The sequence below is a fragment of the Manduca sexta genome, chromosome 28 (assembly GCF_014839805.1).
Source record: "Manduca sexta isolate Smith_Timp_Sample1 chromosome 28, JHU_Msex_v1.0, whole genome shotgun sequence".
NCBI lineage: Eukaryota > Metazoa > Arthropoda > Insecta > Lepidoptera > Sphingidae > Manduca > Manduca sexta.
Genome location: NC_051142.1, coordinates 19084932 through 19110676, shown reverse-complemented (window position 1 = coordinate 19110676; position 25745 = coordinate 19084932). Strand labels below are relative to the sequence as shown.

The following is a 25745-nucleotide window of genomic DNA, read 5'->3' as shown; positions in this document are numbered from 1 at the left end:
AGCACAAAACATTTGCTTATAAATATGCAAATATTGTTTCTTAATGTTACACTTTTTTAAATTTTAATAAGATCTAAGTGTTGCACGCGCGTAGTTTTCGGTTAGGCTTGCGTTGACTAAGGGCGTGTATATTTCTAGGAATTAGGTATATGTTTGATAACCTGGCACTTTTAATGGCTTTAAGATTTCTTTGTGATAATAATTATGAATACAAGATTGTATAGAATATAGAATGCAATTTTGGTATTTGAACGTGGCTTTAACGGCAATGTATAGGCAAATTATCTCTCTTGATTCAAGTTTGGCTTAAATACCAACAGTAATCGATACAGTGTAGGTGTATTTGTAAATTTTCCTCCACATTTCCTCGCCTCTATATTCTGCTCAAGTAAAGTTGAGTTAGTTGGATTATAATTCGTCGAATTGACGCCCTTGGGCGAAGCAATATCGACTTTGTGTTTTATGTACAAAGTTGATGTTGGATATTCCATATAAGGTCAGGGGGCCCTATTCCATCTATGGGGGCATTTCCGTCTTTTTGCAATTACGGGCGTTCTAATCAAAGGGAAGCTTTAGTAGCCGTATAGGTAAATAGGTAATTTTTGACTTTCTTATCTATACGGCTATCGAAGCTCTCTTTCGAATAAAAAACCCGTAATTGCAAAAAGACGGATTTACCCCTATAGACGGAATAGGGCCTCCTGCTTTAACGCATATGTTCGCTTAAAGACGTCATGTATGGAGTCATCATGACGGCAGATGTCTGTTCGATGGTAACCATCGGGTACTTAGCTTTGCATAACTCAAAGGTCTTCTTTAAAAAAAGGCTTTTATCGGTGATTTTTGCCAATGTCGAGTGGCTAGAAGTTTAAAATTATGACATAAGTTTAAATAACTGTCGACCCGAAGTTAACCGAACGAGAAGACACCAACGACAAAGCAGTCGGCATAAACTCAAAGGTCATAAAATAACAAAAATATGTCACAATGTTCAATGTGTCAAATTGTTTCATACCTATGCACGTTCATCCTACACGGGTTGGTAGCGACTAAAACTACTAATAAATAAAATGGCAAATAAAAAATAACATTTAATACTCATTTTTAACACGAAATATAAGATTTTATACAATTTATTTGAGTTGTTCATTAATATACATATACAAAAATATTGTATTTTATTTACACACAGTAGACAAGCTCACGCTTGTACCATCAAGACGTAGGCAGAAGTGTAACTAAAGCTCCCACTTGAATATTGCCCTGCGATGATAGTACAGGCAGAAAGATTGACGAATTTTATACAGAAATATTACATTTACTTAACATACTGCTCTGCCTTTAAAGTATCGTTAATACTTTTAATGAATATTGATAACTATTCCTACTTTTGGTTATATATTACAAGATATACACAAACCTAAATACAACAATCAATTAACTTTCTACATACATATTTACTTATCGAGTGCAGACATATTTATCTTTTACCATGATTGATTCTAGGCTCTTAAAGGAATATTAATACAGTTTTTAAGGTTGCAATACTGAGCAGTCCATTTTACAATGTCCACAATTACTGATACCCTAGTTTAGAATCACTCTGTATATTATGGTCTAAAATACAGCCTTAACACAACACCCTGTATCAATGCCAACTAAACACACAGTGGCATATTAAAAGATAAGCTGACGCGACCACAAGGTGACCAATCATTATAGGAAAGCCAATTTTGAAAAATCTTGAAAATGTGAATTTGTACCCGTGCTGTTCTGCCACTCCTGCGCACACAACGCTTGCGCTTGAGCCTATAAGTGTGCCGTTACCTGAAAATATAAACATTATTTTGACTTAAAAGCTACTAAAAGAATGTGGTAATCACAATAATAATGTAATATTAATACCACTATGGTATTCCACAGTGGTCTTATGCACGGGATTCCTCAATTGAAGATTGGTTGATAATTGATATGGATTATTAATTGTCATTTAGCATTACAAGAACTTTCTTTCACAGGTCATGACGGGTCAAATTTTTCTTTCATTCTCGTTTTATGTGAAACTGAGACGAATTTTTTGTGCAGCTTTGGCTTGCCCATACGCAACATGGCAGGCATGCCATTTTACGCAGGAGATAGTGTACAAGTGTGTGCGCAATACAAAGGTGCACTCTCTGTTCCTTCACTTTCATAGTCCGGTGAGAGCAATTCGATATAACCAAAAACACGTCAGCCGCAGGACCAACGGCTTTACGTGCTGTCCGGGGCACGGGGGTATCATGCCGCCAACTTCCTAACTCCCATCTGAGACTGGGTAATTTTAAAAATAGTAGAACATAGTCATAATTTTTTCACCGGACCTGGGATTCGAACCCAGGATTGAAGCGCGATAGTCGCAAATACAAAGTACCAAATACAACTTTACCACTGAGGCAGTCACCTCAAAGAATCAATAAATATTATACTATACCTCCTAAGCAAGCTCCAAATAGCAAAGCCCAGATCAGCGGAGACAGTGGCAGATTCAAAGTCGGGTTAGAGCCGATGGCGAGGACTACTCTGATCATCATTGTAGTTAGAGGTATGTTATCCACAAAACCGGATATCATTCCCGAGACCTGAAAGAAAAAGAAATTGTACCTAACATAAGCATACTTGTCTGTAGAATTGATGTAAATCGTTTTAATCCTATATATTTAGGTGATTCTCGTGATGATCAAAATTATGTTCATTATTGGTTATTAGAATAGGTCTGGATCGTACACGTATCAGATAAAATTCCACGTATTCAGAAAAAAATAATGGACACATGCGACTCGCGCACCGAGATTTCCTTACAAATTTTATATAGTACATTAAGAAAGTATCTAACATTAGTTTTGATCGTGTTGAGTTACAAAATTGAATTTTTGGTACATGTGAGATCGTAGACCTAAGTATTTGATATAAGGGGCATTCCACGTGAAGCGGGCACGAAAAAAAACTCGATGTCTCAGATTTTCGTAATATTTGATTATGTTATACCTGTATATGTCCTCGATCCAGATACAAAATATTATTAAAGTATAAAGCCTGGTAAGCGAGTTAAAGGACTTTTAAGTTTTGACTGGCCGGCTGGTACACGCCACTTCGAATCCAATTATCAAGTTTTAAATGTTACAATAAAATAAATAAAGCAATGAAATAAATACTTCATTTATTGAGCTTTTTATTGTATTTTTGGAAATTGAAAAATGTTTTTTTTCTTTTGAAAAAATATGTTTGAAAGTTTCAAACTTGAATTTCACAAAGTTGGCATATTTGTATTTTTTTATTTTTTTCTAAAAATAGCTACTACTGTATAGATAATCTCTGCGAAGTTTCATAATGGGCTGAGAAGTAGTTTAGGAGCTAGACCGATTACAGTGCCGAAGCGCGGCGGTCGCCAGAAAGAGCGAAGTAGTAAAACTTTCAATTAAACTAAATACTTTCGATTAGACTATTTTATCATGTTTTGCATCGCTCTAACGATTCAATTACATCTAATTATAATATAAAAAATATATTTATATTACTGACGGTGCACAACAACATTTTAAAAGATTTAATTGTATTAACTTGTTATATTTCAAACAGGATTGTGGTAAAGATGCAGAATTTCATTTTCGTGCCACTTCACATGGCAGAAGGGCAATTTGACGGTCTCAGTGGTAACCTAAAACGCCTGGAGACACAGGCTAGTTTACATAACGCATCAAACAAAAGCCTTCACGATACCCGACCGCTTATACATATAGGCTAGAACATCAATGCCACAAACTCATATTTATTATTACTACTACTATTTATTATTATTATTCATATATATTTTAATGTTTCAAACTTGTATTTCACAAAGTTGGCATATTTATATAATAACGTTTTTCTACTAAAATAGCCAATATTGTATATAGATTATCCTTGCCAAGTTTCAAATGTTGTTGTACACCGTCAGTAATATAAATATATTTTTTTATATTATAATCAGATGTAATTGAATCGTTAGAGCGATGCAAAACATGATAAAATAGTCTAATCGAAAGTACTTAGTTTAATTGAAAGTTTGTACTACTTCGCTATTTATGGCGACAGACGCGCTTCTGCACTGTAATCGGTCTAGCTCCTAAACTACTTCTCAGCCCATTATGAAACTTCGCAGAGATTATCTATACAATAGTAGCTATTTTTAGAAAAAAAATAAAAAAATACAAATATGCCAACTTTGTGAAATTCAAGTTTGAAACTTTCAAACATATTTTTTTCAAAGAAAAAAAAAACATTTTTCAATTTCAAAATACAATAAAAAAGCTCAATAAATGAAGTATTTATTTCATTGCTTTATTTATTTTATTGTAACATTTAAAAACTTGATAATTGGATTCGAAGTGGCGTGTACCAGCCGGCCAGTCAATACTTCAAAGTCCTTTAACTCGCTTACCAGGCTTTACACTTTAATAATATTTTGTATCTGGATCGAGGACATATACAGGTATAACATAATCAAATATTACGAAAATCTGAGACATCGAGTTTTTTTTCGTGCCCGCTTCACGTGGAATGCCCCATAAGTTTAAACTTGGTACATGGTCTTGACAGACAGTCAAACGACAAAGTGGTCCTATAAGGGCTCTTTTTTGAGGTAGGTACCTAGGCTTACCTCAAAAAGAGCCCTTACAGGTACATAACCACCATAAAGGTAGCTTAAAAATCAGATCGTATAACTTAGTTGGTTTTTGTTTAGTATAACATATTTGTTTCTTCCGACCACATAAAAATCTTATGGATCATTGTGGAATTAAAATACTTACCCACAAAATGAGCATTATAGCCACTGCGAGCCTGGCGCCTTCGTCCACTTTTAGTATGAGCAGTTCCATCAAACCCCCTATGTAGAGGATCAAGCCGAGCTTCGATAAGGCCTGGAAAGGACGAATAATTTTTCATATACAATTCAGGCACGTGCGAATCGTACTTGGGTCTAAAGATTCCGTACAAATAAGGAGTATTTTATGTAAATGACTGACGGTTCGAAGACTACTTAAGACAATCACAATTGTCACGTGATTTACTAAAAGACTCACCCCCTTATTCGTAGACATTTTTTTGTCTAAGGACGGAGTAAATCTGTGATAACAAGTCTGTTTCTCAGTGCTAACAGCAATGGTTATTGAAATAAAACAATATAAGCCAATTACAACGGCCCTATGGCTACGCATTGCGAAGGCTGCCATGCCGTAAGCACCTAGAAACAGACTTGTTATCACAGATTTACTCCACCCTTACATAAAGAACGTCTATGAATAAGGGGGTTAGTATTTTACTTTGAAGGAACTGATAAACCACAGTGAAGAAATGGAAAGCATCTGCGAATAACTAAAATGAAGGAAACTTATTAATACTACAAAAGGGCACCTCCATGAGCACGAAGAGCGCAGCAAAGAAGAGCAGCGTGGACCACTCGACGCGGCGCAGGATCGGCTCCAGGTCCTCGCGGTCCGCCAGCGTTAGCAGCAGAATCGCGCCCAGCAGCGCCGTCCACCCGAGGGACACGCGGTCTTTAAAACAAAAAGTTGTCATAGAAGCAGGATAACGTTTCCTTCGGCGTAGGTCATAAAGGCTGGTCTTAAGATTTAGAATGTACTCGAATCGATAACAATTATACACGTGGTGACTCTATCTAAGGTCGGAATATATGTCAAGTAAAATGGACGTCCATTAATCTGGTGACTGTTGATTGACAAAAAATCGCAAGCACCTGGAATTTTTGTGTTTGGCACGCCCTTCAAGGCATTAGCTTGATGATTTCTAGTTTTATGCGAATATTAGAAACTAGAACTAGCTTTTGGATTTTATGGCTGTTTTTTGTATTTTAATTTTCTTCCGACGTTTCGAAGACTTAGCAGCCTTCATGGTCACGGGCGTTAGCCTGTTAATTAATCATAGTATTTCTCATCAGGTGTTAGGCTTGTCTGGTCATTGCCTAATAAATTAAAATAAATTGAATAGGTTAATTAAGGATAGGAATACTAACTTAGATCTGGAATCGAGTGCAGGAAAAACACAATCACTACGAATGCGACTGCAACGGACGTCTTCATTAGGAGAACTTTGTCTCTTATTTTGTACTGGAATGAAGCAAAGTAATCGTTAACCTAGATAGATAACTCTTTATTGAACACCACATACCTACTTAAAAGAAAAAAAAATATAGCTAGTGTAACAATAGGCGATCTTATCGCTAAGAGCGATCTCTTCCAGGCAACTGTAGGATGGAAATTATTTCTGAACAAGTTTGTTTTGTATTGAAATTATTTTTAAAACCCTTAGGTATGATGCACCTAGTCTCTGACGTGTGTAACCCATCCCATGATGTGATAGGGGGCGAGCCTATTAATATATTGGGCACGAATTTCAGACTCCGGCCTAAAACTTAGTAGGAAATGCGCTACAATTTTATTTTATATTATAAATAACACAATGCCAAGTAAACCCTCAGACTTTAATGGCCATATATTTATAGACGATGCATGGAATTTTCTATTTTTCATTCCTTAGACGATTTTTTTCCCACATACCTTTTCCTTCAAGTTGATCAGCGTACTTTGGAAGGTCTCCTTCGGGCATGCTCGTTTGCTCGCCTTCTTTGCTAACGAATCTCGCTGGACAGTTAGTTTCTGTATCTTTCTTTCCAACCTCTCTCTTACTATACGGACATCCTGGCTTAGATGTGGTAGGGAGTCAGCTGCCCTCCGCCATATTGCAATTTGATGACTTAGCTCTGGAATACGCAGTTACAAAATGATAAACACATATCCAAATTTGTCCCCGAAAGGGTAGGCAGAGGTGCGAAGACGTCGCTCGTCGCCATGTGCATTCCATCTCTGATCTCCTAAACTATAGTAAACATCAGCGGCGAAATGTAGAATCCGAAAGGGAGCCGGCACAACATATAGGTACTAATATGCATGACTGCGGTCTGCAAATCGTTCTGATAATAATTTAATTCTTCAGAAATTTAACATAAAGGAAAGTCGCCAGGAATCGGGTTACCTACATACCTAGACCTTCCACCACTGGTAAATATAATGGGTACATTCGACGAATATGACAGTTGCCATACCTTGTATTTCCCTAGGGACAGACAGTCTGAGTTTATTCGAGTCTCTGAAAATATATCTAATCTGCAAGGACGTCTGTATGTATATTGCCAAAATCCCGACGAGCATGTGGGCTGTAAAGTTGGTGAAATTAATGCCCTGGAAACAAAACACAGTAATTAATACTAAGATGTTTTTAGACGATGTACAAATTATACTCTAACTGTGAATGAAAAAAACGTTTTACTTCATACGTTAGTAAGAAGTATACACTATTAACTTATTTTTTAACTAATAAATGCATTTTATTCGACTGCCATAAGTATAAGTATACACTATTAACTTATTTTTTAACTAATAAATGCATTTTATTCGACTGCCATGGCGACGGCGGTCCACGCTCGTGACCTATCAATGCGAGCTGTAACTGTCGATGTATATATATCCTTTACTAACGAACGTATGGCTAATCTTTGTATTCCTTCTTCGAGCCAATTTGTAATTTATATGTATAGGTATGTGACTATAGTGAATAGTGCGCCGTTTCTATGTGCAATTTTGTCAGTGTATGACGCGTCTATTTGTAAAACGTCATTGAATTAATACAGTAACGGGCATAGTCTAATTTGGTTAGAACGTCGGGTTTTTTCAGGAATAGACTGTGATTGGCTCCCAATGACGTGACATGCGCGCTCCGCCAATGAGAGCGCGTGAACCAAGTGAAAATCTCAGGAGTAGAATTGCCTTGAAGAGAAAAGAATGGCGTGGGACGCGACACAATACGAGCGTTGCACCGTCATGTCATCTACATTTTTGCAAGTTAGCATTTCGTCGTCTTGTAGATACTATAATATAATTTGGTCGATTTATAGCTGCAAGAGTTTAAGTTCATGAGTACTCAAAAAATACATAAAATGGGAGGAGCAAGCAACTCGACTGATAATAAACGCAACGATTGTCAATAATCACTTTTAACACTACATACACCATGGTAACATTTACTTATGTAGCAACAAAATAATTCGGGCATGGCCATAATTTGAGAATGCATGCCAAGAGAGAAGGACGCTAGAAAAGCTAAAGAAAGCTCTGGATGGCACGTTAGCCGAAATAGTTTCGCCAGCTGGCCTAGCACTTCTAATACTTACAGCATCAACCACAGCTTTATTGGAGACTACGATGACGTTCGGAGGGTCACCAACAGGCGTGGCTGTGCCTCCAACGTTACTGTATATCGACATGAACATCAGAATCGGCACTGGATCTAATTCCATCACTTCACATAATCTGAAAAAAGAACATAGATTTCAAATTGTCAGTGGTAGAGTATGCAACCTAAAAAAATCAAGTAATTTCAGGTTGCATTTCTAGCTCCATCCGTGTGTTTTTTGTTTCCCAGATAAAAATTGTGTCTTTTTATGGAAGAAATATAAGCTTTATTATAGTAAGGAACGCGCTCGGTGTGAAAATGTACATCCAAAACCATTCAGAGGTTTTTGGACTTAATTCAAACATGCCTTAATACATCCTTTAAAAACTTTTGCAATTCAATATACGTAAACTTACTAGGATAATGTTCATTAATATATTTTATCTAAGTATATCTACAAACTAGATCCATAAAAATCTATTCAATTATTTTCTGGTTAAGAGAGAGAAACCATACACTTTCGCGTTTAAGTTCAATTTTAGCAAAGGTCCTTACCGTATGGTGACAGGAGACATGAGAAGCACTGTGGTAACGTTGTCCAAGATGGTTGACAGTATCGCCGTGATAGTGCAAAGAAGATATATTAACGGCCAGAGCTTGCCTTTTGTCACCTACAATAGAGATAACGCACATTAAAAACAGACCAGGGTAAGAGATAAGGAAAAAAAATTACACTCCGATTACATTGGCTTACAGATGTTTTCAAACAAAGATCCCAATCTCAATCATCAATCCGATTCCGAAAATGAACCAATTACAATAACTTATCGCACACCAACCCTCGATGTGTCCCGTGCGCCTCCGTAGGATACCTACTCGGTACACCTAAGCGTGATGTATTCCTGCGGGGCGCGGGGGTCAGACTCACGCCATCAAAGCACGCCACCGCTGCGCAAACGCGCGCTCCCCTCCCGCGCATGTACCGCGACCCCCGGCATGCCCGGCGGGCCGCCAGTCCGAGCCACGCTACGGTATGGGAAGGGATTGTTTCGGAAACGTTTTACTTATCATTTTAACTTTAAGCTGGCCAATTATTTTAATTTCTATTTGTAAAGTGCCCTGATTGTTCTATCGATTGAATTAAATAAATAGTAAAACCATAGTAAGTGACTGCTATTTATCCCCCCGAAAAACTTATTTATAATTACTTTTGTACGTATGCCACAAAAATCTTTCTGATTGGTAAATTTTTGAGATAGATTGAAAAAAATGGGATTGTTCATTCAAAATGACGGTACGTTGTTTTTAAACAGAATTTTCACAGCTGTTTGTGGGTAGTTACGTAATCCGGTGATACCGACATAGATGGACTCTTACATATGAAATCTACTAACTAAATGTCATAAATCAAACTCAAATTAGTTACCTGAAAAGTAAACACAGCCAAGAAATCGAATATCCCGGTCTCAGCCATTATGGCGACGAGCATCATCATGCTGAAGAGGAGAAGGAGAGTCTCCTCGTCCAGCCAGGAGATCACCTCTGGTAAGGACGGTCTCTCGCCCGCTATAGCCAGGGCTGCTAGTGACATCGTTGAAACAGATATGGCCGCCATAGTTCTGTTAATTACCTGAAATGTTAGTAAATAACTTTTTTTATCTTGGCATGCACAACATTCATGACATGAAATAAAATAATATTATCATTGTATAGGTAGATTAAATATAATAAATTTGATTATAAGTGTCCATTTAATAATATGGAGATTATAATGCGTTAATAATTATAAACCAATCAAAGTAATTTATCTTTACGTATGTCAAACAAACTGTATTCTTATTGTTTCATTTTCGCTATTGATTCGAGTTATAATAGCTGTTAAAATCGTTTGCAGAATGATTCCTATAACTTACCTCAAAAACAATGAGGACATACAGCCCAGCCAACAAAACGCAAGCGTAGATCACGCCAACACCGCCATCTATTGCGTTAAACTTGTAACTAATTGCAAAAGGCGTAGTTTCGTTCGAAGATGATTTAATTTTGATAGTATAGGTAATATCTTCCGTGTCATTTGTGGTTATTAATAGTGTGGCTAATAGAGGTTCTCCTTTTACGAAATCTTGGTCTTCTTTAAGGTATATCAGCCAGATGTCTGATATCTGGAAAAAATACAATTAAATGAATAAACAAGTAAGTCGCTTCCTTGAAGGTGTTTTCTGTTTGGGAAATAAAGCTATCTATTGCGTTAATCAAACCAATATTTATAAACAGGATAATATGCAGTGCGCAGCGTCCAGCCACGAGGTGGACAGATGACTTCATAAAAGTAGCAGGAGGTCGCTGGATGCGGGTCGCTTTCAATAGGTCGATCTGGAAATCTTTGGGGGAGGCCCATGTTTAGCGGTGGACATCCTGCGGCTGATGATGATGATGAAACCATTATTAAAACACGTACCGCGTACCCTCCTGCCCTCTCGATCCATACTTCTAGTCTATCCTTATCCGCTCTATCTGAATCATTCAGTTTTATTTGCTCCGGTTCGCTCAAAAATGGCCCAACCATTTTTATGGTAAGAACTAGTGGATTGAACGTCGTTTGATGTAATATCGGAAATGTGAATTCTGAAAATTTATGGAGAAAATTTTAAGATCATATTTTATAAGTAATTTTTTGTTACCTTATGAAGAGAGAGATAAAATAGGAATGTCACTTAGAACTTTGAATTACAATACATTGATGGTACTCCTCTGTACACTGATTCTAAGACAGTACGTGCGCGGCCTTGGCGGCCTTCCTTAATGCATATAAGCCAGCCGCCCTAAACATGACTCAGAACTTACTTTTTTGTGTTTTCACCATATTCTGTAGAGCAGTCAGGATTCTATGAGTTGGGCTTACCTTTGACTTCTGATGACGATACGGAAGATATGGTCGTCACGTCCTTCTTGACATCGTGAGTCATAAAAATAAGTGTGGAAAACATCCAACATCCTAATAATATAGTTGTTTTTATATAGTACTTCGCTTTGGATATCTGTAATAAAATATTCGAATTGCCAGTGTTTTATCACAAGTTGAAGCTGAGAAACCCATATGATTTTGAACATACGTGAGTTCACGGCGTTATCCTTGAATGGGTAAGCAGAGGCGCTAATATTACATACCCTATACAGGTATTGGGTATGCAAAATCAGTTTGCCGAACTTTTTTATACAAGCACAACAAAGCGGCCCTATTGCCTCTGATACGTTGTGGGGAGCAGTTAAAGTATTGGCTGATGAGAGATGTTTGTCTCTCGCTAGTTGACACAATTGTACCAGCCTGTTTTATCCCATCCATGGATAGAGAGCGACTCTATTCTTATAGCTATGGGTATGAATTTCAATCAGAGCGAAATATCTAATTTTTATCCTATGTACCTAAACAAATATTTACGTTTGGATACTTTGAATGAATTTGGACATAAACTTGGGGCCTTGCAGTATGTAGTTAAGTTATGTGATGATCACGGGGCTACTAATATAATAATATTAACATTAGCCCTGTATTATATACTGTCCCACTTCTAGGCACGGACCTCTACTACTGAGAGAGATTAGGCGTTAGTCCACCACGCTGGCCTTGTGCAGATTGGCAGGCTTCACATACCCTCCAAATTCTCATAGAGAACTTATTAGGGATTCAGGTTTCCTCGCGATGTTTTCTTTTATCGTTAAAGCAAGCGATAATTCATAAAAAATACATACATAAGTTTTTACAAAAGCTAAAGGTGCGTACCCTTGAGTTTTGAATTCGCGGATATTAGTCTCAGCAGTCCGTTCCACTCCCAACTAGACTATCGCCCCTTAATCATGGCCAATGTGTTATGGTTATTGATACTATTAATTTAAGTTATGAGGTTTAAATAGCTAATAAAGCCTACCTTAGCATCTCGTGGATTAGTCACTGTTGTAACTGGTTTGCTGAAAATTCATTAAGAATACAAGATTATTTTTTGTACTATAAAAGGGTACAGTAGGTATATATATACCTAGTCTTGCCATAAATATTGTAATAAAGAAAAAAGAAAATTGTTAACTGCAAATAACATTTATTACTTTTACAGTGTGTCAGTTTAATACATAAATATAAAACAATTAAAAATATAAAAAGCTTATTCGAAGTGGTCTCCATTGGCTGCAATACAGTCCTTTAAACGATGAGGCCAGTTATCAATAGAAGCACGCACTCTTTCCATGGGAAAATTCTTCACTGCCAATCGTATAGATTGTTTTAGGGACTCCAAATTATCATGGCGTTTAGAGCAAGCTGTACTCTCTAAAACTGACCACAAATCATAATCCAGCGGATTAAGATCGGGACTAGACGACGGCCAGTCTTCAGCTCTGATGAAGTCCGAAACGTTCGATTCCAACCAAGACTGCGTGGACCGAGCTTTATGACCCGGCGCCGAGTCTTGCTGGAAGGACCATACTTGGTTATTGAACATGGTGATGTTAAGGGGCTTAACTACCTTCTCAAGAATGGTATCTTGATACACTTGTGCCGATGTTTTGATACCTTTTTCACAAAAATATGGCTCAGTCACTCCTTCATAGCTAACACCCCACCAAACCATCACTGAAGTCGGATAATGTCCACGTTGCACTCTGTCGACTAATTGGGAAGCTTCCTTAGAGCTTTGAGCATAAATACGGTCATTTTGTTTGTTAAAATGTTGCTCAATTGTAAAAATTTTCTCATCCGTAAACAAAATTTTTCTGTGACCTCCCTTTGCGTACCGCTTCAGTAGTTGTTTCGATTTTACCACCCTATTCTTCTTTAAATTATCAGTTAAGAAATGGCCAGTGCGTCTCTTATAGGCTGCAAGTCCTAAGTCATCTTTTAAAATACGCGACATGGTTCTAGGTGCTATCTTCATTTCCCGAGATAAAATCTTTTGCTTTCGGACAGGATTTCTTCGAATTCTTTCCCTTACTGCTTTGACCACCTTTTTCGTACGAACACTACGTGGACGGCCAGATCTTTTTCTGTCACAAACAGAGGAGGTCTCATTGTACCTATTAATAGCCCGGTACACAAACATTTTACTAATACCAAGTGTATGGAGAGTTTTAAAAATTGCATTTGGCTCCATACCTACTTTGTGTAATGCTATCACAGCGATTCGGTTCTCTTTATCACCCCACACCATTTTAATATCGCAAAATATTTTACAATGTATTGGCGCCAAAATGAGAAAACACAATGAACAATCGTATAAAAATGACAGATTCGAAATTCAAATGTAATATTTTTTTATAATTAAGTGTAACAGTATTTATGGCCAGACTAAGTATAGATATAATTATTAGATGTGAAATATATAAATTATAATATTATAGGTATATTTAGAGACTTGTTAGAGATACTCTTTTCTTTTTGACTCGTGCTTTTCTCGTGACTCGTACATTTTATTAACGTTTTTATAAATACATGGCAATATGACCTCACTGCATCTCATAATTAGACTTGGCTCCAGATAGTGTTGACCGTCGAGGTATGTTTATCCCTTGCCAGTCGACATAATTATGCCGGCCTGTTTCAGCGATTTCGGTAAGCATTTTCGCGAATAGAGTTTTTGAGATTATGTTCAAAAAAAATTCTTACCACTTTTCTATATCCTTATGGCTATTTTCTGTCACTTCTGGTTCTTTTTTATTCGCTGTTTCGACGTCATCGCCTAAAATTGGTTCTGATTTCACTAAAGGAATCCTTTTGAATTTTGTATCATTTTTCTTTCCATTCGTTGTATTGTCGCTTGTTACTGCAAATACAGATTAATTATAAGGAATCAGATCGAGTATAGTCCGACTCAACAAAATAATTCTTAGGCATAGTTTCGCGTAGCTGAATATTTGAATTGTAAATAGCAAAGAGACTATAAAAATCTGGAATAATACAATCGTTTTACAATCGTTCGAATTTACAATCGTTTCAATAATTTTATAGTGTATCCATACTCCAAAAATGCCTCTGAATATTAAGTTTTAACATTATACTATATTTAATTGGTTTAATTCATTATCTCCTATTTATTATTGTATTTCCATAGACTGGTATTATTCTATATTAGTCTCCTGACGTAGGTTGGTGATATCTATTTAACCAATAAAAATAATTAACTAGATAATTCTAAAATTAACTGTAACACACATTGTTAAATTTAAAGCGCTGTTGCCTTGAGATCGCATTAATGATACCTTTCTAAGATTAAGATAAAATTAAGAGTAATTATAAAATGCTGATAACTACGTGTGTAAGTATATATTGTAAAAGCAAATTGAAATTTATTACGCAAAAAAAAACATTTTTTTATTGCTTTAAACGTAGGGCGAGCTTGCCATTTTCCTAATGGTAAGCTATGCGATCGCCCATAAACTGTAGAAACACCATCATTGAAAGTATTGATTAGTATTCCACTGCGCTCGCCATCCTGAGACATGAGATATATATTTTATAATAGCTTTGTATAAAAATGTATTGTATGTGTTGTCTAATGGTATCTCTAAAAAAAAAAAAAAAAAGTGAGATCATTAAGTTTTATTATGTCTAGTAGTTACACTGGCTACAATGTCCTTTAAACCGGAACGCAACAGTGACTACACACTTCTGTTTGGCGGCAGAAGTCAACGTTGCGTTTGTGCCTACCCAGGCGGACTCTCACATACGAGAGACCCACCACCAGTAGTCTTACAATAACTGTTATTGTAGTACTAATTTTTATAATATTTAAAGCCACGTCTCTTCACCAATAAAATTCATTGGATTCATGCGTTTCAATTCCTTAGTTTTTACATTCTGTTCTTTCTTACGGCAAATTGACAAAGAGAAAACATTACTTAATTAACTTACTGGTAGATAATATTATCTAATGTTTATTCATACGGCGCTCGTACATTGGAGTTGAATTAATGTAAGTATAGCGTAATCAATTAAAAATGTTTAGACTCAGAATTATACCTGTATTACTGTATCGCCTTCCCCCCTGTATGAACCAGTATTTTGATAATATGTCTAACTGTCTATTGATATTTCATCATAACGACATCCTACCCTACGCCACACCGTACATGTACACCATTGCACGGGGATTATTTACCGCGGCCGTAGGCGCATAGCTCAGTTTGTATACCTCTTGCTTATAAATTCACACTGAGGCCTATAAGGACTCGCGAACTTTGCCTTCCTTCTCTCCTCCGCCCAGCCTAAAATAACGCTCCTGTTCTTCCCTCACCCTCTCCTCCCTAAATTGCCTCCAAATTCTCCTTCCAATGTTTTCCCAATTGTGCTACACAACTCCCTACTTTGGGCAAAGTATCGACTAGCGAACCTAGCCCCCCACCATCTTAATAAGTATTTCTATCTCCATTTGAATAATTTCGTTGCGGGATACAGACAGATTTGAGTTCCCTGAGACTAGCTGAACTTAACCGCCCGGTGTCATAAAATGCGTGCTGTCGATCCAGGCTTAGCGGAGTTGCAGTCACGGTTATGATGGCGGAAAATTATCTTACCTCCTTTCTCACAGAGCTGCTTGAATGGAGCCAGCGCCTCATCATTCTTGACTTCCTCAGGCAGGTCGTGCCATAGCTGCAAAGCGCTGCCGGTCAGCTCAGTGCCGGAGACCAGGGAGTAGTGGCTCCTGTTCAGCTCGGGGTCCTTTGCTGTCAGCCCGCTGCATTGCTTTATGTTCTTCCACAGACTCATCTTGGACCATCACATAACTTCTGGAAAGAAATTTACTGATAATAGCTACACTGATAGACGATATCAATGTGCAAGCACTTTTGTGTGCTGGTTATGGGTCTAGTATTACTGTTTTAGCCCAATTACTAGGCATTATGAGACTTGAAATATATCACAAGATGTAGAGTGTTAAGTGCCTCGTAAAACTTTTCAATACGTCTTGTTATACGGGCAGCTGAATCGCTTATGAACAGCCGAACGACCACCTATCACAAATGTATTATAAGTGAGGATGAAGCAGAAATCTATATTAATACTTATTTTCCTCGTTTCTCGTGAAATAAAGACACATTCCTGTATTTCCTGTAAAAAAAAAACATTGCAATGTATTTATAAACTGACTCATTGTTTTCTTTGTTGTCACTTGTTAACGTAATCGCTAATTATAAATAACGATCGCTAACAAAGACAATAAAGTTTAAAATATATCTTCAACCAATCTATTTTGGGTTTAGGAGATCTAGAAATACAGTTGGAAACGGATTATTTAAGAGCTAGGCAACCAATCGGCCACAAACATAAACTAAAAACCGCGAAACAGATGGTAACTAGTGTAGTAAACAGTCCAACCGTTCCAAATAATGATACCACACCAGCACTATTATTAAGTATTTAATTATATTGAACTTATATATTTTAACATAAATTGCCAATCTGGCTTAGAGACAAACTTGATACTTAAACTATTTCAACATAACAATCATTCCTTCTCAAGTTCAGACGGCGGAATCCCCAGGAATCCCTCTCGCCATTCTTTTTTCGTTTTATATATTTATTTTAAAAATGTCAACTTGTAACTGCCATCACTCTGATCGTTATTCCTTTATGCTGCTGTGCTGCCAGAGTATTAAAGGTTGATAGCTCAATTAACAAATCTATATGAATAACGATCAGAGTGTTGGGGTTTATAAACTGAATATAATAATTTATTAACATCTGTATTTTATTTTCTTTCAAAACCTTACACTAGGTATTCATTGTGATTCAGAATTATATTTAGGCGTAACGATTCAATACACACGTCTTATTCAATGCACCACTGAAGCCGATATAGGTACAATTATCCACTACTTCAATTCGAATATTCCTTTTTCTTAATATTAATAAGTGTTTACAATCTATTTTAGCGCAAAAAAATGATGGTCGATACGAACACAAATTTTGAATTTGTTCAGCTTCTTTTGTAGTTGATTGTGCCTACTCTATGGTATAAATGAATTGAACACGTGGTCAACTGTGGAAGCAAACAGGAAAATACAACTAAGAAATTAATCGAGATTTCATTCAAGACCGGCAGGATATACATACATAATATTATTGTTTATAAGATATAAATATTGAATATTGGATAAATTCACGATTACACATATAAAATCTTAGATGTTTGCATAGATAATATTACCCTAAGATGTTTTTATTACAATAATATTTTTGTAAAACATCATTGGTATTACCACGACTTTCTATATATCTAGTTCTACCAAGTCTACTATTAGAAATCTCGCCATAATTTGGTCCAGGTTTAAAGATATTGATTAGTTCTTTGCAGGCTAAGACTAATTAGTGTTCAGGCTTCACCGCTCGGCGTCTCAAAGTACGTGCCACTGCCGATCCTGGTGTACAGGCCACATGCAAGGTGGACAGACGACTCAATAAAGGTCCCAGGAACACGATGGATGCAAGCCATTTTCGACAGGTCCGCACGAAAATCTTTAGGAGAGGCCTATGTTCAGTAGTAAACTTATTGTGATTTATTATGAAGATGAATATTTATATGGATTCATTATTATGCTATAGCGTTATAGAGATGTTACTGACTATACGAAACGTAACAACAAAGTTGCTATATGTCTGGCTATAGCGTGAGTCATTTTCTCTCGTTTACTATTAAAAATGGGAACAAGGGTTTCATGACGCATTCATGCAAAAATAGTTTACTCTTTCCCTCCGCTTTGTCGCCTTTTATAATTCTCGTTTAACTGTCCAGATATGAGACATTTCGCGATAAGCCAGTATGATTGCATTATCATAGTGAACGAACGTTTAATAAAAATGAAGGGCAGTTGTAAAGATATGTTGGGAATGAGTTTTCACTCAAGGATAAATGTTTATTACAACGAGGCAATGTTCTTGAATTTGGATACATTACATAATAGTTATGCTTAGTGCTATGGAGTAAGTTCGAATAATGTGGAAAGAATCATCAATCATCATAAAGTTCACTGCTGAACATAGGCCTCCCCCAAAAATTTCCAGACGGACCTGACGAAAGCGGCCTGCATCCAACGTGTTCCTGCGACTTTTATCAAGTTTTTTAAAGTGGTAAGAATGGTAATGGAAAATTATGGTTAAAACTGTTTTTTTCTAATACGGACAAAACAGCCTGGAGTGATATTATAGATACTATGGTTTAGTGTGGAACCAATCAATTGGTTAGTGTAATTTGTCATTTCTCAACTAGTCTGTTGACTAACAGCCGTTTTCAAAAAACGATCCCAATCTCAATCTTCAATCTGATTCCGAGAATAAACCAATCAAAATAACTCATTTGTAAAAATGACAAAAATAACTTTGCTCTTATTGGTAAGTTTTTGAGATAGATCGTAAAAAGCGATTGAGTTTGTTTATTGAAAATGGCGACAATTCAGAAATGTTAGTGACACTGACAATTCGCTGGCTCACTATAGCAAGGTTCTATATTATCCTCCTCATTCATAGACGTTATTTATCTAAGGACAAAGCAGTGCTGTGATAACGAGTCTGTTCCTCAGCTTAATTAAGCTAAATTAAGGGGGAACTATGACTTTTATAATTTTTTTACCAATTTGTAAATTTTCATCTCTTTTTTCCACCTAAAGTAAAAACATGGGACCTTGATAGCCATCAAATTATAAAAACCAAATATAATTAACTCGTTACCCCTATTTACGTCATGTGTCTGCAAAAAGTCAACGGGGCCTGCGCCGCGTCTAACAAACTACCTCTATAACTATTGTTCGTTTATTTTTGTTCTGGGAAATATTTATGGACATTAGCGCGAACCAATCTTGTGGAACAAAAACCAGACAAGCGCGAGTTGGACTCACTGAGGCTTGCAGACTTTTAAATAAGGTAGGATCTAAATATAACATATGAAACACTCACAAGGATTTGGAAGGAGGAAAACTCTTAACTCTTATCATTGCACGAAAAATGGTATTCGAATGGCTGACCGAGCTGTTCTTGTGTAGCTAAGGTGGATACCAAACTGTCAATGTTGCTACACTACAATTGCAACATGTTAGTGTTGCTACACATGTTAACGATTTTCAGACTTATTCCTTTACATATGCTGTGAGACATCCCTTCTAGCCGAAATTTCATTATTCTAGGTCAACAGGAAGTACTCTATAGGTTTTACCTTCTTTGAAAATATGGAACATAAACGGTCATATCTTTTGATTCCGATGATTTACATTTGATTTTTTCACAGCTGAAAGAGACGTCGAGAATTTCGTATAAATTTCAACTCGATATCTCGTATTCCTGAGAATAAGGCTCTAGATAGATTAATAGATGGACAAATAGACGGACAACAAAGTGATCCTATAAGGATTCCTTTTAAAGTAAGGAACCCAAAAAAATCTCTTAGTAGTAAGTCTCTCATATGTGAGAGTCCACCTGGGTAGGTGCCACCGCAATGTATATTATATATGTATATACTATTTCTGCCGCCAAGCACCAGTGTGTAGTCACTGTTGTTTACCGGTTTGAATGACATTGTAGCTAATATAACTACTGGACAAAATAAGACTTAACATCCCAAATCTCAGGATGGCGAGCGCAGTGGAATACCAAACAATACTTTGTAATTCAAGGGTATTGGATGGTGTTTGTACTGTTTATGGGTCGTATCGCTTACCATCAGGCGAATGGCAAGCTCGTCTTGTCATTTAAAGCAATAAAAAATATCACCTATTTGGCTTAGTATACGCATTGTAGATATACATTTGGCAGAAACACAATCATAACATGGCGTGCATGAATCGAGTTATGTGGTGAAACTAATGCATATTTATAGCCAACATTATGCACTGAAGACCTTGACGGAGAAAAAAAGGGAGGGGGCGGTAGACTGTCAACTGATAAAGACCACCGCTCTAACTAAATATGTGAAGATTTTTTTTGTTAAGTAGCTATTATACTCAATGGATTTTGGATGAACAAGACACAGATAGACGAAGTATTACATTAACTTAAGGCCTTAATTCTAAATGATTTTTACGCGGGAAAAGCGGGAGAATTTTTTTTATTGTTTTGAATGACGAGACGAGCTTGCCGTTCGTCTGATGGTAAGCTATACGACCACCCATAAGCAATAGAAACACCATCCAACACCTTAAATTACAAAGTATTGTTTGGTATTCCACTGTGCCCGCCATCCTGAGACATGAGGTGTTAAGTTTTATTATGTCCAGTAGTTACACTGTTAACTAACTGTTTGTTTCGAATAATATAAGTTTAGGCAATGTGAAATACATTTATTTATTTAAAAAGATACATTTGTTTATCACTATGCAAAGGAACAATAATAATTGATTAAAAAGTCTTACATACCGTGTGAAGCGCCATTTATTGTATACATTATAATAATTATTTCGAATCAGAGGCCCTTATTAACGCTATTACTCATGATTATCATACAGTGTTCTTTACGACTAAAGCAGTCAGAATGTTTATGGAGATCTAGGGTCGGTAACAGCTAATAAGGTCGCTACTGATAGGAGTGAAGTAAACAAGAATGACTAGTACTTATCGTCAGTAATGCAATCGCAAGTAACAAAAACTTAGACTAAACAAACTATAGCTAACTAAACTAGCTTTTGTTTGCTGCTTCGGAGCACGAAGGAGTTTTCCTGGATAAAAGTCCAGCTATATATAAAGATGCAAAACTGAACGATGAATTACAAAGATTGTTTTTAGAAAGGGATAATCTTATTCACTATGTGACGTTTTTAGATTGTCTTTACTCTATGACGTAAACGTTGATGTGCCATCCTCTCCCCGTGGCCGTCCTGAGCCGAGGTTCGAAACCTGCTAATGGGTTGCCCTCATGGTCACTCAACTTTCAAGGGTTGCGAGCGCCTAAACCGCTCACACAAAAATCCGATGTATAAGCCGGATCTTGCCGTGTAAGAAACGAAGCATGTTAAAAACAATGCTCTATGTAAATTTAATGCCTATAATTGCCAGATTCCAACAAGGCATTATTTGAGAAAACATCCCGCCTTAATATACTTATTCTAGTATGTTGGGATTGCCAAAAACGTATTTCCATAATTAGACACTTACATTTTTGTACGTGTTAAGTTATTTATTGTGTGCTTTGCGTATGCTAATTTTTACAAGGATATACTGTAATGGTGAGTAGTATTGATACAACAGGTGCTGAACTACGTAGCATTACGCACCAAGTTCGATTTAACTTTGCTATGCAAATATTAAGATACTTAACTTATTGGTGTAGTTGCTTATTTTTGTATGAATTTGATGTACCAAATCGTTATTTATTAACTGTGCCTTCAACCAAAACTTTGTATGTACTTTATACATAAAGTTGATATTAGGTTAGCCAAATGTAAATCTTTGCTCAAATATGCCAAGTAAAGTATAGGCGTTAAGTGAATCAGTATTTACCAAGGCAAATAACTTGGTTATGCTGTAAAACCAAATCAAATGTATTTATTGGCGTAGCCTTTCTTTAGGAGGGGACAGCTGGCGGAAGCAAATAAAGTGCTCGGCGAATTCAACGAAAGGGCTGCACCATGCGACGCCCCTGTAAGCGTAAGCCTTTTAAAGGACGGGCAAAGACGTTTCTAGGATGAGCACCGCCCCTCATGATCCCTCTTAGCTACGCTCATAATTATATACCTGTTTATGAAAACTACGAAGCGAAAAGTACGAATCCACCTTACTCTACCTACTATATTAGAGACTTTCCCACGCGCACACCCACCACTACAACTCCTGTAAGCCAGGATCAGCAGTGGTACGCATTTTATGACACCGAGCAGTGAAGCTCGCCGAGTCTCAGGGAAAACTAATTCGTCTTTATCCCGCTACGAAATTAATCAAACAGAAAGATAGGGAGGAGTTGGAAATATTAATTGGCCACTTCCCTCCATAGCAAAGCGAGAGACAAAATAATTAACTAAGGAGGTGTTTTAACCTCAAGGATAGAGACGTTTACAACTAGATAAGATAGTTATGAAGCACCACGGATACAATTAAAATTAAACCTACGATATTAGATTTGCACTTAATAATGTTTTTGTTAATATTTAAATAAGTAAGTAACCTACCTACCGAAACCGATGAAATTAATTGGTCTAGTCTTCAGTCTATATTTGTAATTAAAATAAAATATCCGCTTTGTTAATTTTTGTTCATCATATAAATGCATGAAATGGGCAATTTTTTTTATTGACTACCAAAAAATGAGGTACTGGTTTACTTAAAACATGCTAATGTATGTTAATTCGTATGTTATATAATGTTGAGATTTATGTAGTTGTAAATAATAACTTACATAAAAACTAATACCCGGGTTGAACAAATTTTATTCTTTAATTCAAAGTGTAATGTACACAAACCTGTTTTGGTAGGAAAAAACTACTTTTCAATTCAAAACATATGTGTTTCATACGAAGTTAAATCTCATGATGTCTATCGCTTCAAGTAACTTATTTGCTCGTTTCTACTATGGAAAATAATAGAAGCCTGATCTTATCAATACACACACACTCACGCCTTTTTATCCCCGAAAGGGTAGACAAGGTGCTAACGGCGCACCCAATTTTCGCCGTCCGTTTCATTCCATAAATTCCAGGCCGATAATGAGTAGAAAAAAATAATATAATTTCCCGCGAATCGAACCCTCAGCACTGCAGTCCTTCCGTACTATAACTACGTCACTTAGCAGTCAATCTCTAGCCAAATTAGTATCAATATTGTCTAACAAATTGATTATGTTGTAAAATAAAATAAATAATATCCTTTAATATACCTAAATAGTTGAAGCAGGTGTGACTAAACAAAGTTCATAATATAACATGATTCATAAAAACAAAGCTACATACTTGTTTGTTTTGATAGGTACAACTGAATTACGGGGCAAGAAAGACGTTCGCTTTTGTTGTATCGCACATAGAGAGTGATGATATTAATATTTATAGTTTATTTACTATTTATTGGTCTATGAAAAAAATATTCGTAAAAGTAAAAAACGTTTGCTTTGTTATATTGCACATAAAGGTGGTAGTTAAATTTCAATTAGGGCATAGGTTTAAGGAAGACAATCTAGTTTTAATGTAATTGAGTGCTTATGTATTGTTTATAATGATTGTGTTCTGTTTTATGCCTTTTTTTTAAATAAAAAAAAGGTTATATTTATAATTTATAACTGGTCTATGAAATATTCTTCGTAAAAGTGCCTTCTGTACTATACTGCGCTTGTCACCTACTAGTCATCGTTTAAAAGCTAAAGAGTTAAATATTTAATGCTTAGTAATTAAATTGTTTATATTGTCCTTCAAAGCAGAACATAATCGTGTGTACAATGTTGATTTGCAGGTTATGCGAGTTCCTATTTCAAATATTGTAATGTGCAAGAATGGGGTCGTAGTGGGATCATCTTTTTATCGTCCTTTCGCGCGCCGAGTTGTATTTCTTTTTTTTACATTTTGCATTGGAGCAACCAAACATGAGTAAATGATAGAGGAAACATCAAATAAATTCGTAAGTTTCCCAACGTCCCACACATTGTGGTAGCCATTTATTTGACCTATCTTATCGGTCATTACGTATGGATATGACCTTAAAGTATAATCCTTTTTATTTTCATACCTTAAACCTGGCTAGAAAAGGCATATCTAGGTGCAAAAAATTACGTAAAAAATATTGTCATACTAATTATAGGTATATACGAGTGTATTGGGATCGAAAATCGAACATTGAATACGCTTCTTAAACGGATCTCTCGACTACTGCTAACATTGCATAACATATGTTTATTTTGGCTAATTTGAGTACAGTTTTTTGGAGACGATTTTTAACCCGCGAATACTAGATATAATTATTTTGAATCGCATCTTATTTTGCAATTTAGATAAAACTACGTAAGTCATGAAATAATCTATTTGTTACATTATACATTTGCAAGTTCTTTTGTATTACATATGCCTACACAATGCTAGTTATCTACTATTTGTCGTCGTTCTTGTAAATATTAATGTCACGCTTACTTGCCAGGACATAATATTTACGATCAAACAAACATTATTTATTCGCGAAAATAGAACCGGCAAATTGTTTTTTCTCAGTTGATTCACTCATTACGCTATAACGGCTTTCAAAACGAAAGAGTAGATTCTTTTTTTTTCTGTCTATTTGTATTATCAGTATTAATTTTAAGTCTAGTATTAAAAAAACTGCAATATGAATAATAGAACTCTCACACGATGCCAATAAATTCTTCATTTGCTCAAAAGACCTCTATTCACTTCGTAAAACATTAAATACAATTCGCGCCCATTTTGACATACCTACCTCAATGTACACACTATTATTACTATCCGCCAAAACCGTCAAACTACAAACAAAATTGTCTTGTTCCGCCACATAACCTCTAAAACCTTATTTTATAAACAGTAATGTTTATTTTTAGTATTCGAGTTGATACCGCGTGCGTGACGCGTCGCGACCGCGCCAATACTAACCAATGCCATGATAAATTTATTATAATAGTGCTGCGATCGCGGCCGGAATTAATTGCGGAATTTAGTAGCGCCCTTTGCAATAGTTTGCAACGACGTGTTTTCATTTAAAAAGAAAAGAAATGGTATAAACAATATTATATTTTTTTTTATTGTATGTTTTTATTATTTCCTAGATTTTGGTCGCGACTTCGCCTGTGTGAAAAAGTTTTCCGGGATAAAAGAATAGCACTCTGGAATAATGTAGCTTTCTATTAGTGTAAGAATTTTCAAAATCAGTTCAGTAGTTCCTAAGATTTACCACTACAAACCTACAAACAATAGCTTTCGGTCGCGCCTCCGCCTGCGTGAAAATGTTTTCCGGGATAAAAGAATAGCCTATAGCACTCGGGAATAATGTAGCTTTCTATTAGTGTAAGAATTTTCAAAATCAGTTCAGTAGTTCCTAAGATTTACCACTACAAACCTACAAACAATAGCTTTCGGTCCCGCCTCCGCCTGCGTGAAAATGTTTTCCGGGATAAAAGAATAGCCTATAGCACTCTGGAATAATGTAGCTTTCTATTAGTGTAAGAATTTTCAAAATCAGTTCAGTAGTTCCTAAGATTTACCACTACAAACCTACAAACAATAGCTTTCGGTCGCGCCTCCGCCTGCGTGAAAATATTTTCCGGGATAAATGAATAGCCTATAGCACTCGGGAATAATGTAGCTTCCTATTAGTGTAAGATTAAAAATCGGTTCAATAATTCCAGATATTTGTCCCTATAAACCTAGAAACAAGGTCACTAACTCACTAATTTTACCTCTTTACTAGTAAGTACTAAAGTAGAGATTATTAAACGTTAAGATAATGTATTTTCTCACTGTCTTGCATGAAAATATTTTAAAACTAATCCATAACGACATTTTATGCATTTATTTTTCAAAACGCC

The 25745-nt window shown here is 36.2% G+C and overlaps 1 protein-coding gene across 3 annotated transcripts; it reads right to left on the bottom strand.

Annotated features, from left to right (window-relative positions):
* Positions 1-1090: 1090 nt before the first annotated feature.
* LOC115453407 (P protein) lies at positions 1091-24821 on the bottom strand. Of its 3 annotated transcripts, none has more exons than XM_037444533.1 (17): positions 24640-24821; positions 15826-16038; positions 13919-14075; positions 12192-12231; positions 11168-11303; positions 10724-10890; positions 10179-10427; positions 9692-9895; positions 8821-8936; positions 8264-8402; positions 7139-7274; positions 6594-6796; positions 6050-6143; positions 5431-5573; positions 4827-4937; positions 2471-2618; positions 1091-1827 (listed from the first exon to the last, which is right to left on the bottom strand). In XM_037444533.1, exons 2-17 carry the CDS (start codon positions 16016-16018, stop codon positions 1649-1651), a joined length of 2415 nt encoding a protein of 804 aa, XP_037300430.1. In that variant the 5' UTR covers positions 16019-16038; positions 24640-24821; the 3' UTR covers positions 1091-1648. The 3 variants fall into 3 exon arrangements, with proteins under 3 accessions (XP_037300430.1, XP_030037960.1, XP_030037961.1); XM_030182100.2 differs by having other exon boundaries at positions 24644-24821; XM_030182101.2 differs by having other exon boundaries at positions 15826-16035; positions 24644-24821.
* Positions 24822-25745: the final 924 nt, after the last annotated feature.